We start from the raw sequence: 15,047 nt of genomic DNA, 5'->3' as shown, positions 1-15,047 counted from the left end.
GTCGTTACGTGGCCTCGAGAGCAAACGGAAAATACGTGACAACTAAATCGTAATGTCGTTTATTTCGCTTTGAAACGGTACAACCTTGACAGCACTGCGACGCCAGCGTGAATGTCGGCCTTTTGTTAAGGCAGGAATCTCGCTTTGCAAAATACGATTGAAACGGCGGCGACGTTCCTCAAAAAGGTTGGGGGGGGGGGGGCATGAAAAAGAGTTGACAAATGAGGCCAGTGCAACAAAAAGGAAAGCCCTTGGGAATGATCTTCCATCACCTTGAAGACTAATGTGGACCGCGTCACACACACACACAAAAAGTCAAACATAATTCAGTAAGAGGAAAATAGCAATCTCAGCATTTGTAATGAAGCAAATGAATGTCATCGTTTCAATCGGTCCACATTGCACAATAGCAAACATTCTTTACAATACAAAGGACCTTCGTTGAAACCAATCAATTCATTTTGCGAATAAGGCCATTAGAATGAATTTAATCCATGGAGTGAAGAGTAAAAGCCGCGAACGTTGGTTTGTATGCGCGCGTGAAAGCTTTCGATGGCCGCACGTGAAATGAAAGCGATCCGACGCTGAATCGGGAAGGTGCGGCCGACGTCGCAACACACACATTCACAACATTCTCTCCTCCGAAGCTGGCGAACACGGATTTTTAACAACGCTTACGGGGGCCCGAACGCTACGATTAGCGGATCCGTTGATGGAAAAGAAAAACAAGTGTCACGTGCAAGGAGTCCACCCTCTCGCTTACCGACTCAGGTGCGATTTATCTACTTTTTGCTTCTTGAGCGACCGCAGTCATTTGCTGTGGCTTGCGTCACGGGATGGCGCAGTATCCTCCGCACGCTCTGCCGCCGCCGCCCTGCTCCTGCTTCCCCAGCCGCAGACTCTGACCCTGGCTTTCGCTTTCCCAAAGGCCCGGAGTTTGCAAGATCTTCTCCACCAGCTCCTCAAAGGCACACTGGACGCCATCTTTGGTCTTTGCGCTCGCCTCTGAACAAAAAGGAAGAAGGTTACCGACAAATCCAAACAAAACAAGCCGCATAAGCCTTTAAATGTCAAAACCAGGGGAAACTATTCCTTGAATGACATTTAAGGAACGCTTCAAAAGCAGACACGATGATCCAATTTGCCGAGCGAGAGACACGCAGCGGATCGAGTCGGCAACATATCCTCGCCTGGCCGGTCCCTCGTGAACGTTGCCCGCACTAAAATGGAAATTCCACAGCAAAAGGTCACCTCATTTCCCACAGAGGCCGAGTTGGGAAAGGAGACGTAGGAATCGGGGAACACGTCAATTGAAATGCTGAGCATGGTGCAAATGAGCTGGAGAGTCCGAGCGGCAGAAATCGGGCCACAAACGCAAAGCAAGGGAGCCTCTGGCAGCAATCGCAGGTCACGCGGGCCTCGACTCCAACCCGGACACTCACCGATAAACAGCATCGAGTGTTTTCTCGCAAACTTCAGGCCTTCATTTCTGTCCACTTCGTGCTCATCCTAGAAAGCAAACACCAGAAAATGTTGTGCCTTAATTAGGCTCACATTCAGAAATGCGTATGGACAAAAAGTTGCCAGGACGCTTCGAGGGGGGGGGGGGCAGAAAAGTGACAGACCAGCGTTGACTGGAACTGAAACAATAACAACTGCAAAATACACCTTGAAATGGTTACATTTTGGGGTTTTTTTTTTTTTTTTTTTTTGGTTAAAAAACAAATATCTTAATCCAGTGGGACCTGCAGGAGGGGAGGCTGTGACGGCAACATTTATACACAATTTGTGAAGGGAGACTACAGACCTCTATCATTTATTTCAGGAATGGATGTTTTTTTTTTTTTTTATGTTTCGTATTGTTTTGTGTTACAGTGGCCTCCCCCTGTTCCGGACACGCCGGAGTGCCCACATCTCTTGGGGGTCCCTGGTAAAGCTACAAACCACCCCCAACCAAATAAGCAGTAGAAAAATGGAAGGATGGATGGATGAAAAGGTTGTGTCTGGCCTACGGGGCGGGGGGGGGTGGACCCGAAAAACCTCATTTTGGCCCTTTCTATTCTCCTCATACCTTATTTTAAGGGCTACGTGAAGGGGACAACAAAATACTCCTACTACGTATAGCATAAATCAAGATGACGATGATGACGATGATTTTTGACTGACAATTCACACATCCGAAAAATGGCGATAAAGAAGAAGGCTCAAATCTCTCTCTCTCTCTCGCCATCTCCTCCATCTCGGTCAAATGACGTGTACGACGGCTTTGTTTACTTTCTCGCCACCCGGAAGTCCTGAATAAATATGCTTCCATATTTAGAAGCGTCCTAACGTCAACCAGCCTGCAAGCCGACAGAAAGTTCATCCTCTTGACACTCACCCGGTCGATCTTGTTCCCAACGAGCATTTTGACGATATCATTGCGAGTCGTGTACGTTTCCAGTTCGTTCAGCCAGTTCTCCAACCTCGTGAAGGTGTCGCGCTTTGTAACGTCATACACTGGCAACCCAAAAGGAACACACATCCAATCCATCACATTGAATATGGACACTTCCTGAACTAGCCAATACCACAATTTATATGCATGACATAATAAAGAGACAGCATTCCTGCGATGACAAATGGATTCAACATCAATAAATTGAATAAGGCATAGGGACTGCCTGAGTGTAATCACACACACACACACACACAAAAACAATGAAAAATGTATTTACCAAGTATGACTCCCTGGGCACCGCGATAGTAGCTGGGTGTCAGTGTTCGAAAGCGCTCTTGTCCAGCTGTGTCCTTTGGGGAGAAAAATAAAAAAGGTACAAAACATCCTCTGTATAGGAGGATTATTAATATTGTAACAGGATAAGAATCTCTCGCTGCAAAATAGAGACGGTGGGATGTATTCCATCTTTTAAGTGCTGTGCGCTGTCGCCACCCAGTGGACACGCGCTGCGCCGCATCATGTTTTCGGTGAGAGTTCATATCCATCCAAAAGATGACAACATAACGAAGCCGCCTTACCCATATGGCGAGTTTTGCTCGATTTCCATCAATGGCCAGCGTCTTCACTTTGAAATCCACACCTTGTTCGTCCGGCGTCAAACACAAATAAAAACGGAACAAGAGAGATTTAAACGAAATATTAACTTGTAAAAATATAAACCTGAAAGTGCATCTGTGAAGTTTACCAATTGTCGCTGTTTGCTCTGGATCAAAGGTATCTTCTGTGAATCTCAGAAGGAGACTGTTTGTAGAGGAAATGTAGATATTGTGGAGAAAATTGACTTCGTGAGTCTTATGTAACAGGCGACGTCCCGAGATGCTGGCGATGGGGTTAACCATGACGAGAATCGGACAAAATAAACCCGCAGTAGAAAGAAAACACGGTAATGACAAAGTTTTCCTCGTTGTTACAGCGAAAATAGGCGGAAAAGTTCAACGGAAAAGAAGAACCTATCAGTTGGTGTCTGTTAACAAACAGGACAGTTCACGCTAAGAAACTCACGTCATCGCAACTAAGCCAATGCTAAGCTAGCTCTCGTGCTAGCTCGCCGACTCCGAAAACAAACCTGGACTTCCCGACTCCACTTTCGCCGATGATCAAAAGTTTCAGAGTTGTCAGCACGTCGTCATCCATAGTCCGATTCGACGCTCGTTGGCCGGGCGAACCGCGACGCCTTACCAACAAAAGGACGATATTCTGGCCAAAAATTCCGGTGGGGGAAATCTTCGGACGGCTGCGTCACTTCCGCCCAATCTTCGCGTCCGACGTCATCGATAAACCTTCATCGACAGAAACGTTCTTTGGGAATTCACAACTGCACGAGATGAATGGGCGCAAAACATAATTATGCCCCTTCCACTTCACAAATTCGACTGAACGGCTTCCCAACGTCTTTTGCAAATCTTCTTTCAATCCTTTTATGATATCGGATAAGGAGATGATTGTGAAATTCAATACTTGCCATGGAAATACTGTCACTATTGCAATTGAGTGATCGCAATGTCATCTCTGGCTTGTATTTGTTGCTGGCTAGAAAGCTTGCTAAACATTTGCTATGGAACATAAAGAACTTTCGAACTTTTAAGACCCAAGTCCTGTAGAATTTCTACATTCTATAGAAAATCACAGCCAAAGTCCCAGAGAACAAGTTGTTCTGTACAAATTCTACGGAAGATTTTTTTTTTTTAGCAGAGAATGTTCGACTGCCTCATCGGCATCAGATTTAACACCAAGAATTTGTCTCCAGCAGTCATAATGCATACAGCAACTTTTTAGTTATTTCTTCGACAGCAAAGACAGACAAGCGCAAAAATATTCACAATCTTCTTCTTCTTCTTTTCGGCTCGTCCCGTTCGGGGTCGCCGCAGCGTGTCATCTTTTTCCATCTCAGCCAATCTCGCGCATCTTCCTCTCTAACGCCCCGCAGATATTCACAAGCTAATTCATCCAATGACAGCCAAGCATTTTATCCGTCTCCAATACTTCCACAGTACAATATACACACACGAGTTTCTGTGTATGTGAACGAATGAAATTGAAAAGTGAATATATTTTGTTGACGGAGGAGGTTCTGATATCGTGTGAAGCACTGGAAGCCGTTGCGAGTTTTGACTCCCTCCAGAGTTAATATTTGATTATGATGCCAAAGAACAACTATTTGCCTAAAAACGACACAGAAGCAAACTACAGATACTTGAAGATTGAATCATATATTTTCCGACATGTAGTTTGGGGGAAAGGGTCGCTGACCTAAAGACCTAAAGTGCGTCTTTGTTCCAAAGGCTGAAGTGACGTGAACGGTGAAAGAAACGAGCGTTGAGAAGGACTCACCGAGTCATACGATGGCGACATGCGGCTTAACGCAACGCGGTGTTACTATCCTTTATCGTTCTGCTTTGGTGGCTTGAGGTTCCAATTGCTGAGAATTTTGGTTTTTGGCATCCGAGGCCTGGGACTCGACCAAATGTTCGTCGTGACCTCTTGCCGGCCGGGTCCTGACCACCATCACCACGACCACCGCGATCCAGGCTCTGGCTCTAGTCTTCCCGGGCTACAGCATCCCTTTGGGCTCGGTGCCGGGACTTCGATTTGCTTCTGCTTCCCTTCCAACTTTGCGTTCTTCGGGGCTCGTGTGGCTCTTAATGGACACTGACCGGGAGGTGGCTAACAAAAACTGGTTGACCTGCGCCACAATCCCAGAGGACTCACCAAGTGCAAACCAGACCTGTTGTGCCCAAGTCGTGATCCAATTACAGAAAAAGAGCAACCCGAGTTATTAAATCAAATGTTTCAGCGCTTCTGCGAGGCATTTTCGACCCACAAATGGACGAAAATGTGCAAAATTTTCATTTCTGCTGCTGATGTTGTTGTTTGCGTTTACGGTTTCTCCATTTGAAAGGAATTCGGCTATGGATGATCCCTCAATCCGCAGCTGTTATGACAATCAGGCTGGGTATTTTTTTTTTTTTTTTCTTGGAATACGGCTGCGATGCGACGGTGGCAGCGAAGCAGTCGTTCCCGCGTTTCCTTGCATGTATTTCCAGTCGAAGTTCAGGCTGGACGACATTAGCGGCATTTTTGGCCGCCTTCGCTCGTTTGCGCAGTACGCAAATGTCAACAAATCTCAGCGTCGGACCACAAGAGGTAAAACATCAGCAAAGAACGTGACGACTGGACCCGGGCCGAGAGCGAGTCGGGTTGGCGGCGTCCCACCCGGCTTTCTTTCGACAGCACCACTCAAAGCGTTTCCACCGCGTCATCTCATCCCTCCTGATGTTGCGCACGAGCGCCGTTCGCAGTCTGCTCGGTCAGCGTCGGTGTGACCCGCTTTACGTCTCTGTGGCCGGTCAATCCGGACTCCCATTTCTACGCTCATCCTGGTCACGTGCGTCGGTTTCCCCGTGGATGTCTTGGAGCATATTTCTTGCGCGTTCGTCTCCGACCTCGTGCGCTTTTGTCGACTGTTCCTTGTCTGGAAGTTTTCTTTTTAGAACTTTCTTTCCTGTTCCTGCTGATTACAATTGGCTTGCTTCACCCTTTGATGTTCATTTCTGTGTTTCTAACAATTTTTCTGGAATTGGCATATCTGAAATTTCAACACTTTCAGTATTTTGCACTTTGTCCGCAAAAACAGTAAACACGTTTTGGGCTTTTCTTTCATTTCTTGTATCCAGATCAATTTCATCAATGAAAATCAGCGCGCGCATGGATGTTTATTGTGCTTACCACACAGATGTTTTATTTTTCATACATCTATTTACAATTGTCTTATTAGATTCCACTCTAATATACAACTCATCATGGGCAAAAGCTCAGAAGACAAAAGGAAAAAAAAAAAAAAAAAAAGTGACAAATGAAATAAAAATGGACATTCCCATCCGTCCGTCCGTCACGCTTTTCCTCCTCACGCCCATCTCAGCTAACCCCGGGCGAGAGGAGAGGTTCACCCTCAACTGGTCGCCAGACAATCACTGTCCAAATTGACCCGTTAACCGGTGCACCCCCACCCCCAAATGAATCACTTGTGTAAAAAGCCAAAAGTGGGCAGCAAAAGCTCGTGGAAATTAATAATGCTTGCTACGGACTGAAACAACCGCCACACGGCACAATTCAAAGTTATTGATTACGTGAGGGTTTGGTGGACAATCCAATTTTACAAGTACGACCTTCAAGATGCACAGTGCGACACTACGCTTGCTTTTGTTAGCGGTCAGCAGCAGTCGAAGTCATATCTGGACACAGCAGCTGTTCTGGGTGTGTCTTTTCAAAGTGATTTCATAAAGGACAAACCATAACCCAAAAGGCCACCTCGTTGAAAAACTCAAATCAAACAGTCGTTGAGTTGAAGCGGAGCCACCGAAGGGAAAAACACGAGGAAACGAGTACAGTACCCGTCAAGAACCGGATTGGCTCACAGTGCTAACGCTAAAGACACATTCAGCTAAGCTTAAAGAGACCGATTCTTAATCAGTAATCGACAACATAATTCCACGGTCAGCGTCTTATCGTGATTGAGGTGCGAGAGTCCCGAGCGTGAAAAAGTCGATATTTACAATTGGGCCAGTGTGACGACTCTGAGTACATCCAGCTTTCACTCTTTGAATGCACAAGTGTGAAACTTCAACACACTTAAAGCCTTGAAGGAAATGGGGAATAAAGCGCCCATGTGGGAATATCATAAGATTATGGAACAGATAATCAACACGGCAGATCACACAGCACTAAGATTTGCTAACACCGAGATTCACGTCTCATTTCCATCAGGCCAGAGTCCCTTCGAGAACCAAAAGCACACCCACGTCTTTGCCTTTTCATCTGGTCTCCAGGGTCTTGCCCTCCAAGACCAACTGGATCTCTTTGGCGTCCAGCGTCTCGTACAAGAGCAGCGCATCGGCGAGGTTCTTGTGCTCTTTGGCGTGCGACTTCAAGAGGGCTTTAGCGCGTTCGTAGGAATCCTGCCCAAGACACGACGACGACGACGGCAATTTACCAAAAAAAAAAAAAAAAAAAAAAAGCTGGTCACATTTTAATAATCAGCGTTGTTAAAAGAGAAAGCACCCACCCTCAGTAAAACTCTGACTTCGTGCTCCACAGCTGCTTGAGTCTCTGGACTTTGTTCTGTCATGTTCTTGTAGGTCATCACACCCAACTGCCATTGAGAGGACGACCACAAATGGAAACGCGTGAACGCGCAAGCGGCCAATAAAACAACCTTCACTTTCGGACGCTTGTTTCCCCATCAGCTCACCTTTTCACACATCCCAAATCGCGTCACCATCATCTTGGCGATCTTGGTGGCACTATCAAAGTCGCTTGAGGCTCCTTGAGCACAAAACAAAGCTATTTCGATGCAACTTTATTCGTCAGCGTTCCCGCTTTACGCCGGTTCCGATTCTAACCGGTGGTAATGAACTCGTGGCCAAATATGATCTCCTCTGCGACTCGGCCGCCCATGCTGACGTCCATCTGAGCCAACAACTGAGAGCGCGTCTCGCTCCAGCGATCGTTCTCAGGCAGCATCGACACCTACAAGTATGACGACGACGACGACGGTGAGCAAATGTGAGCTATTTTCATACGGAATATCGTACTTGTCTTCCTACATGACCCAGACTGGGACCTCTTGGCATGATCGTGGCTTTGTTGATGGGCATGGCGTCTTTGGTGTAGTACGCCACGATTGCGTGGCCCGATTCATGGTACGCTGTGATGATCTTGTTCTTCTTGTCGATTTCAGCGCTTCTTCTCTCTGGGCCTGAACGGATATAAAGTTGCGAAATGATGGACAAATGAGCGAAGGTATCATGGGCGAGAAATGTGGCACTTTGTCTTCTACTGTAAGGGGGGGAAGGCCCCCGCAGTGAGTGGACTCACCCATGAGGATTTTGTCCTTGGCAAATTCCAGCTCCTTCATGGTGACCATGTCTTTCCCATCTACTGCTGCCTTCAGGGCAGCCTGGTTCACCAGATTTTCCAAGTCAGCGCCGGAGAACCCCACGGTGCCGCGTGCGATAATCTTTGCCTCGATGTCTGCGAGAGAGTTTGATTGGTTAAGCTACGCAAACGTTCCAACGGCGCTCGGTCCTACGTCATACGAAACCTTCACTTCACACCTGGATCCACTTTAATCTTTCTGAGGTACCAGTTGAGAATCTCCGTTCGTCCCTTCACGTCTGGTTTAGGGACCGTGACCTGCATGTCAAATCGTCCTGGGCGGATCAGAGCACTAAAAGAAGACATTTGGCCGGTTAGAAATTCCCTCTTTATGCTTGCTGACACATGGATGGATGGCAAACGCACTTATCTAAAGCCTCGGGGAAGTTGGTGGCACCAATAATGATGACTCCTTCATTAGGTTTGAACCTACAACATAACAAACGATCATTTTAAACGAAGGATACGTTTTTTTAAATGATTTGTTTTACACGATTCGGTCACGATGGTCAATTCCCGTGATTTTGATGCACGTCAATGTCGTTTCTATCTTTGGCCACTTCCTCCTTCAAATGAAATCCGACAACCATCATTCAAGTTTTCTGAAGCCAATAAGTCAAGTTAGCAAGACGCAGGTTGGTGTCAGCTTCACAGTTGTTGACTGCCTCTTGAAAAAAAAAAAAAAAAAACAACGTGAGGACTCGATTACCCGTCCATCTCTGCAAGTAGTTGATTGATGGTTTGTCTGGAGTAAGGATGCATGGGAGACTCGATCCTCTTCCCACCCACACTGTCCAGTTCATCAATGAAGATGACGCACGGAGCGTTAGCCTTTGCCTCTCCTGGACAAGAGTCGCCAAGGGTCAAGCGTTTGCGTGCCAATGACGACATGACAAATCGAACGCATCCGGTACGGAGACGCACTGAAAAGATTCCTGATGCGGCTGGCTCCGACTCCGACAAACATCTCATCAAACTCCGAACCTGAGGCATAATAGAAAGGAACATCCGCTTCCCCTGCCACAGCTCTGGCCAGTAACGTTTTGCCAGTCCCAGGTGGGCCAACCAGAAGGACGCCTACGGACAAATTTAAAGACGGGAAATACACAAATTACCAACGAGCACGTGAAGCTGTCATGGTGGATGAACTGATTTTGTCTGACCTTTGGGGAGTTTTCCACCCAGGTTTGTGAACTTCTGGGGGTTCTTCAGAAACTCGACCACTTCCTGCAGCTCATTTTTTGCTTCCTCAACACCCTTGACATGCTCGAATGTCACATTTTTCATCTGGACCGGATCCACAGAGGAGTCCAGGCCTGTTGTGGTTCGGAACCGCACTGTGAAAAACGGTAAATTCGAAAATCACACTGCACGACGTTGTAATTATCTTTCAGTTGACTCATGGGATATTTTGCGGGTGGAGAAGTTGCACCGGTCTGAAAAGGAGAAAGAGCCTTTACCTGATATGAAAGGGATCTTGGAGATGCCGTAGAGCCCGACAAGAAGCACCGCCAACAAGATGAGTCGATTCCTTCTCAGCGAGTCTATAAACAGTCGGAAGCACGGAGAGAACAGTTGCTGCGACATCGGCGTCGACAATTATTCTGATGCGCTGGTCACACGATATGCAAGGGAAGGAAAGCATCACGTGCGCTCTCACGCCTACACGGGAACGCAGCTTCATGCGAACGGATGATTCGACAGCGTGCGATGAAAATGAAAAAAGAGTTTCACGCGATTCATCCGCTGCAACTTGCCTTGTGTGCGTTGCGTCAGCGTTTGGGCTTTCAGGAAGCCTTCCGCGAAGCCCCTCTTAAAAGCATCCTGCTGTCCGTCGGGGATGTTTCCCATCTTGGTCAGACTGTCAAGACTTTCCATATCGATGCCCTTGTCACGTGTCAGGAAGCCCTGTTACGTACAAAGCAAAGGTTTACGCATAAACAACACCAAGTCACATTTACTGAATCCTACATAGACTGCAAGTTGACTTCACATGCGGGAATGAAACTTCAAACAAGAAGATAATGTAGCCCAGGGGCCCCCAAAGATCTACTTTTTCAAGTAGCAAACCTCCTGGGATGTTGCTTTTTTGGGGGGCTGGGAGATCACGACCATGTCTCCGGTTTGACAGCGCAGAGAACTATCGGTGAGCTCAAATTCTGCTCAAGGCCAATATATGTTGATGTTCCTTTCATCACCGCAGGAACCGATCTCGCGCAACACAACATAACGAACAGTCTAAATGTTTTGTCAATGCCCGCGTTTACTCCGAGGTCTTGCGCTGAAGTGAATCAGCCAAAGACGCAGAGTCCGGACGGTCTGTGTCAACAGCGAAAACTCAAGCACACTTCCAAACGGTCATTGGCTAGGGAGGAACGGTACTCGGACTTGATGATCTTCATGTGGGAAAAGGCTGACTCGCACAAATGAGCGCAGCCAAATCATGAGGTCAAGGACGTCCCACATTTCCTCATGCTGGGCTACTTTTCCGCTGTGAGTGAGACCTTCTAAATCATTGGAGGAATTTGCCTCGACTAAGCCATCTGACATCAGTGCGCTGTCAGCGTGTGTGCGGAACAGGCATCTTTGAAAAGATCTGGCACCAACGCAGCCGGCGATCTTCGTTGCCACATCCATTATTACGCTTGTTGGCGATAATTCACGACTTGGCAATAAACTCGTTTGAGCGGCCAACCGCTGCGGGTGCTCCATCTGCGGTGACGGACATCAATTTGCACACCGGGAACTGACTTATTCGTTTAAAAATGCACAGGTGGGCCGTGCCACTGAAGTCTTTAGAGGCATCCTGCTCCAGTGAGAAGCACTCGCAGACCGCGATGTCCTTCCAAAGTTGCTCAGTGAAATCCTCGGCCTTGGCTTCAGTGCGCAGTGTAACAGGAGTTCCTGACAGTGGAGTATTTCTGCTTTGATTTTGAAGTCTTGGAACAACGAGTCAGCTGCCTCAATGGCTGCTACTTTCACCCTCTCTCCATCTTGGAAGGATTTCTCGTTTTGAATGATTAAGTGACCCGTCCGGAACCAAGTTTCAGTGGGTGCCTTTGCTTACGAATTTAAGCCGTGAGAAAAAGGAGCGCTGTCCGCTTCCAGTTCCTTCAGTCAGTGTTGTAGTTTTGATGAGCGCTCCGAAAATGCCGCTCAACATTTTCCTTTTTCGGTATAAAGGATTGCAGACTGGCAGATGAGGCCAACCGACTTTGAAAATGAAATTTGTTTCATGTACGCTTTCGTCTTTTTACTTGGTCCAATTCCTCCACTCATTTTTATACCCTTTCAATTTAAGTTTAGCATCGAAAATTGGAGGCTAAATCGCAACATTATGTGCATATGTGCAGTGTCACGTCAGAAAAGGACAGATCGGTCCAAGTGACTGTCAGTCAAGCGATAAATTTCTTAGTGAGGACGATAAACTGATTTTAATGCCCTGCCATCTACTCACAGTACATTTGCGACTGACCAGCAGATCGCCATCAACATATTGGGCACACCTCAATCGAGCAAGGGAATGGATGATACGCTGACATCTTTTTTTTTTGTTTTGTTTTGGGTTACATCATTGTCAATGAAAATATGTTGGGCGGAACTGTAAAAGCCCGTCATTCATAAGCAGAAATATCAAAGTAGCGCTTTACCTTCATGAAAGATGGAGGGAAAGCTTCTGGTTCTAGCGGGCGCTCAACCGCCGACTGCAGTCTTTTGGTTTTGCTCCTTAATGTTTTAAAGCCTCTGTGCTGGACCCACACTTGGGAAAGAAAAACAAAAAACAAAACAAAAAAAAAATCAAAAATAAATACACCAGTTAACCAGCTAACGTCTTTAAAACGGCGAACGTGCGTCGTCACCTGAAGAAAGTTGCAGCTCTGCGCAGACCGAGCGAAGAGGAGAGCGCCTCCGCCTGCAATCCACTGGGCCGGACGTTCCAAGGTGGGAAAAGCCTCGCAACAAGCACAAATGCGCATTACTAACCCAACAGACGCGTTGACGCCGCCTTTCTGGAACTATCCATCCATCCATTTTCTTAGCCACTTATCCTCACGAGGGTCACGGGAGTGCTGGAGCCTATCCCAGCTGTCAACGGGCAGGAGGCAGGGTGCACCCTGAACTGGTCGCCAGCCAATCGCAGGGCACGTTGAGACAAACAGCCGCACTCACAATCGCAATTTAGAGCGTCCAATGAATGTCGCACGTTTTTGCGACGTGGGAGGAAACCAGACTGCCCGGAAAAAAACCCACGCAAGCAGGAGGAAACGTGCAAATTCAACACAGGTGGGGCCGGGATAGAACCCGGGCCCTCAGGACCGTGAGGCCAACGCTTTCCAACTGAGCCACCGTACTTTCTGGAACTACCTTCTAGAAATGTAGGTAAAGCTCAAATATGTGCGCCGGTGTCATTTGACAGACCTGAAATTCTATCATTTGTGGCAATTGGCCTTGTTTCCCATATTTTGATTTACAAATTATTTTTGCCTCTTCTTTAGACAGTACAGTACAATAAAGTACACAGGGAATAAAAAAGTAACTTGATTTTCGGTTCCACACGATTAAAACGTGGTAAACTGACAACTTTCCATTCTTTTCCTCGTAAATATTAGTTGAACACGTTCTGATCATGTGCAAGGAGGTACACGTTCAACTTGAGAAAAGTCAAAGGATCTTTTTTTGCACGTAGAATTTGCATATTTGACAGATAAAAACATGATAACCTCATCATATTCTTAAAAGGAAGAACGTTAAGAGTAGTAGGGCTATTCAAAGCAAAACCTACCATGCTTGTTTACAAAAAAGGAGTGCGTGGAAAGGTGAGAGGTTCGCCACATTGCCCGACCACCGATAAGAGCGGTCGGCGCTTCCTGCGCATCCAAACGCGGCAACGCCCGCAGCGCCAACTCGTTGAGCTGCCGCATTCCCAGCTCCGACAGGCCGAGGTCCCGTAAGTTCCACGGCGGCTGCGCGCATAACTTCAAAAACAAAGTAACATAACGTCAAAAAAATAAATAAAAAGTCATACTGACCGCGTCCGATGACCAAAAGCGTACGGCCCGACCTCGGCGTGATGCGGTTCTGACTGAGAGGCGTGGTCGCGGGGCGCTCTCGCCTTGCCGATGCCGCCGCCGCCGCCGCTCACGACGGAGCTCTTCAGCGAGTGGACGACATTGACGAGCTGACTCAGGGGAATCGTCACCTGCCATTAACAAAATAAATCAAATAAAAGAGAACGTTGAATGTTTGGGGGGGAAAAAAGAAAAGCTCACAAGGCAACAGTCACAATTTCACAAGTGTTTCTGTTCTCATGAGCTCATTCACCCTCGGTATAGACTGTAGCTGCCTGTCAGTGGCGGGGAATGAGTTGGAATTGTTCAACAGGTAACATGTTTGAATAAATCATGCTTTTGTCTGGAACAAAAAAAAAAAAAAAAAAATCAGTCATTGTCCACACAAGTAGGACTATATCGGTTAGACGGGAGCTGAGGATGGAGCTGCCAGGCAAAAGAGCGAGAGAGGAAACACAAAAGAGAAGGTTGATGGATGTTGGTGGTAGAAAGGACGATGCAGGAGATGGGCTTGGATGGAAAAAGATGGCACGCCGTGGTGACCCCGATAAACCAAACCAAGCCGAAGGGAAAAGAAAAAGACGGACAATTCCACACACCAGTAAAATGAAGAGGGACGCATTACTAAATGTCATAATAGCAACCTCTTTTTTTTTTTTTTAAATCACTACTATGTCCGAACAGTACCAAATTAAATATTACAACTACTTTGTCACACCAGTACAAATAAGGGTTGACTAGTAATCTCGAAGCCTCACGCTAGTCGCCTCCTGGAGCCTCTGAATATCATCAAAATGTCTGCACTCGTCGATTTCCCCGACTACAACATGTAGTGTGTAGAAATGTCATACACCTGTGAAGGAGGGGGAAAAAGTAAGGTGACAGTCGTCGCCCTCAGAGCCTTCTGGCCCTTGCACCATCATCTTGAGCCCAAATAAACACTCAAACGGCTTTTAAGAGTCAAACGTGCTGGCGTAGTTTGAGTCGTCATGTCATCTCGTTCATTCACTAAAGCGCACAATAACCACAATATTATCATCATGGCAACAAAGCGATGGAAATGAGAATTATAAGTAAAAGCAGCCACGTAGCGCAAATGTTGGAAAGCCGCGGTGAAGGTTAGCCGGCTAACAGGCTCAACTCGGTGTTAGCTAAGTTGCCAAAGCTGCTCGCGTTCTGACCTGCGGCTGAACGGCCGTCGGCAAATAAATCATTTTAAGCCCACGCGGGAGACAAATGACTTTTCTTCACTCTTCCTGGTCCGCGGCTGTCACTCGAACTTTTGCAATTTGCGTGCAAGCGACACAGCTAGCATGAGACACGACGAGGCTCCGGATGTGACGTCTGTTATTTTTACTGCAAGGGTTTTTTTGTTTGTTTTTTTTGGGGGGGGAGAGGGGGGGGCGGGGTTCGTTTTTTTTTTTTGCATAGCTTCCATTCCAGTTTGACATATCCCTCCTTATTTCTTATTTCATTTTCTTGAACAGGATTATGAAATGTTTTTACCAACTGAGAATTACAATCAACACAGGCACAGCTCGTTT

The 15,047-nt window shown here is 46.9% G+C and overlaps 2 protein-coding genes across 3 annotated transcripts; both read right to left on the bottom strand.

Annotated features, from left to right (window-relative positions):
- Positions 1 to 43: 43 nt before the first annotated feature.
- Positions 44 to 3,784, bottom strand: LOC133510942 (ras-related protein Rab-18-like). The gene is made up of 7 exons (XM_061839455.1): positions 3,567 to 3,784; positions 3,186 to 3,241; positions 3,019 to 3,080; positions 2,718 to 2,790; positions 2,381 to 2,499; positions 1,443 to 1,509; positions 44 to 1,005 (listed from the first exon to the last, which is right to left on the bottom strand). The coding sequence occupies exons 1-7, from the start codon at positions 3,632 to 3,634 to the stop codon at positions 830 to 832; spliced, it is 621 nt and encodes a 206-aa protein (XP_061695439.1). The 5' UTR covers positions 3,635 to 3,784; the 3' UTR covers positions 44 to 829.
- A 2,344-nt stretch (positions 3,785 to 6,128) lies between these two features.
- LOC133511195 (ATP-dependent zinc metalloprotease YME1L1-like) lies at positions 6,129 to 14,860 on the bottom strand. 2 transcript variants are annotated; one of them, XM_061839890.1, is made up of 19 exons: positions 14,685 to 14,839; positions 13,757 to 13,846; positions 13,497 to 13,634; positions 13,218 to 13,410; positions 12,295 to 12,387; positions 12,085 to 12,194; positions 10,192 to 10,342; positions 9,895 to 9,978; positions 9,598 to 9,771; positions 9,359 to 9,511; positions 9,144 to 9,276; positions 8,801 to 8,863; positions 8,614 to 8,726; positions 8,375 to 8,530; positions 8,104 to 8,255; positions 7,900 to 8,026; positions 7,749 to 7,822; positions 7,563 to 7,649; positions 6,129 to 7,455 (listed from the first exon to the last, which is right to left on the bottom strand). In XM_061839890.1, the coding sequence occupies exons 4-19, from the start codon at positions 13,354 to 13,356 to the stop codon at positions 7,312 to 7,314; spliced, it is 1,953 nt and encodes a 650-aa protein (XP_061695874.1). In that variant the 5' UTR covers positions 13,357 to 13,410; positions 13,497 to 13,634; positions 13,757 to 13,846; positions 14,685 to 14,839; the 3' UTR covers positions 6,129 to 7,311. The 2 variants fall into 2 exon arrangements, with proteins under 2 accessions (XP_061695874.1, XP_061695873.1); XM_061839889.1 differs by lacking the exon at positions 13,757 to 13,846 and having other exon boundaries at positions 14,685 to 14,860.
- Between the last annotated feature and the right edge of the window lie 187 nt (positions 14,861 to 15,047).

The sequence above is a fragment of the Syngnathoides biaculeatus genome, chromosome 13 (assembly GCF_019802595.1).
Source record: "Syngnathoides biaculeatus isolate LvHL_M chromosome 13, ASM1980259v1, whole genome shotgun sequence".
Lineage (NCBI taxonomy): Eukaryota > Metazoa > Chordata > Actinopteri > Syngnathiformes > Syngnathidae > Syngnathoides > Syngnathoides biaculeatus.
Note: the sequence above shows the minus strand (reverse complement) of the source record. Positions and strands in the feature narration are given on the sequence as shown.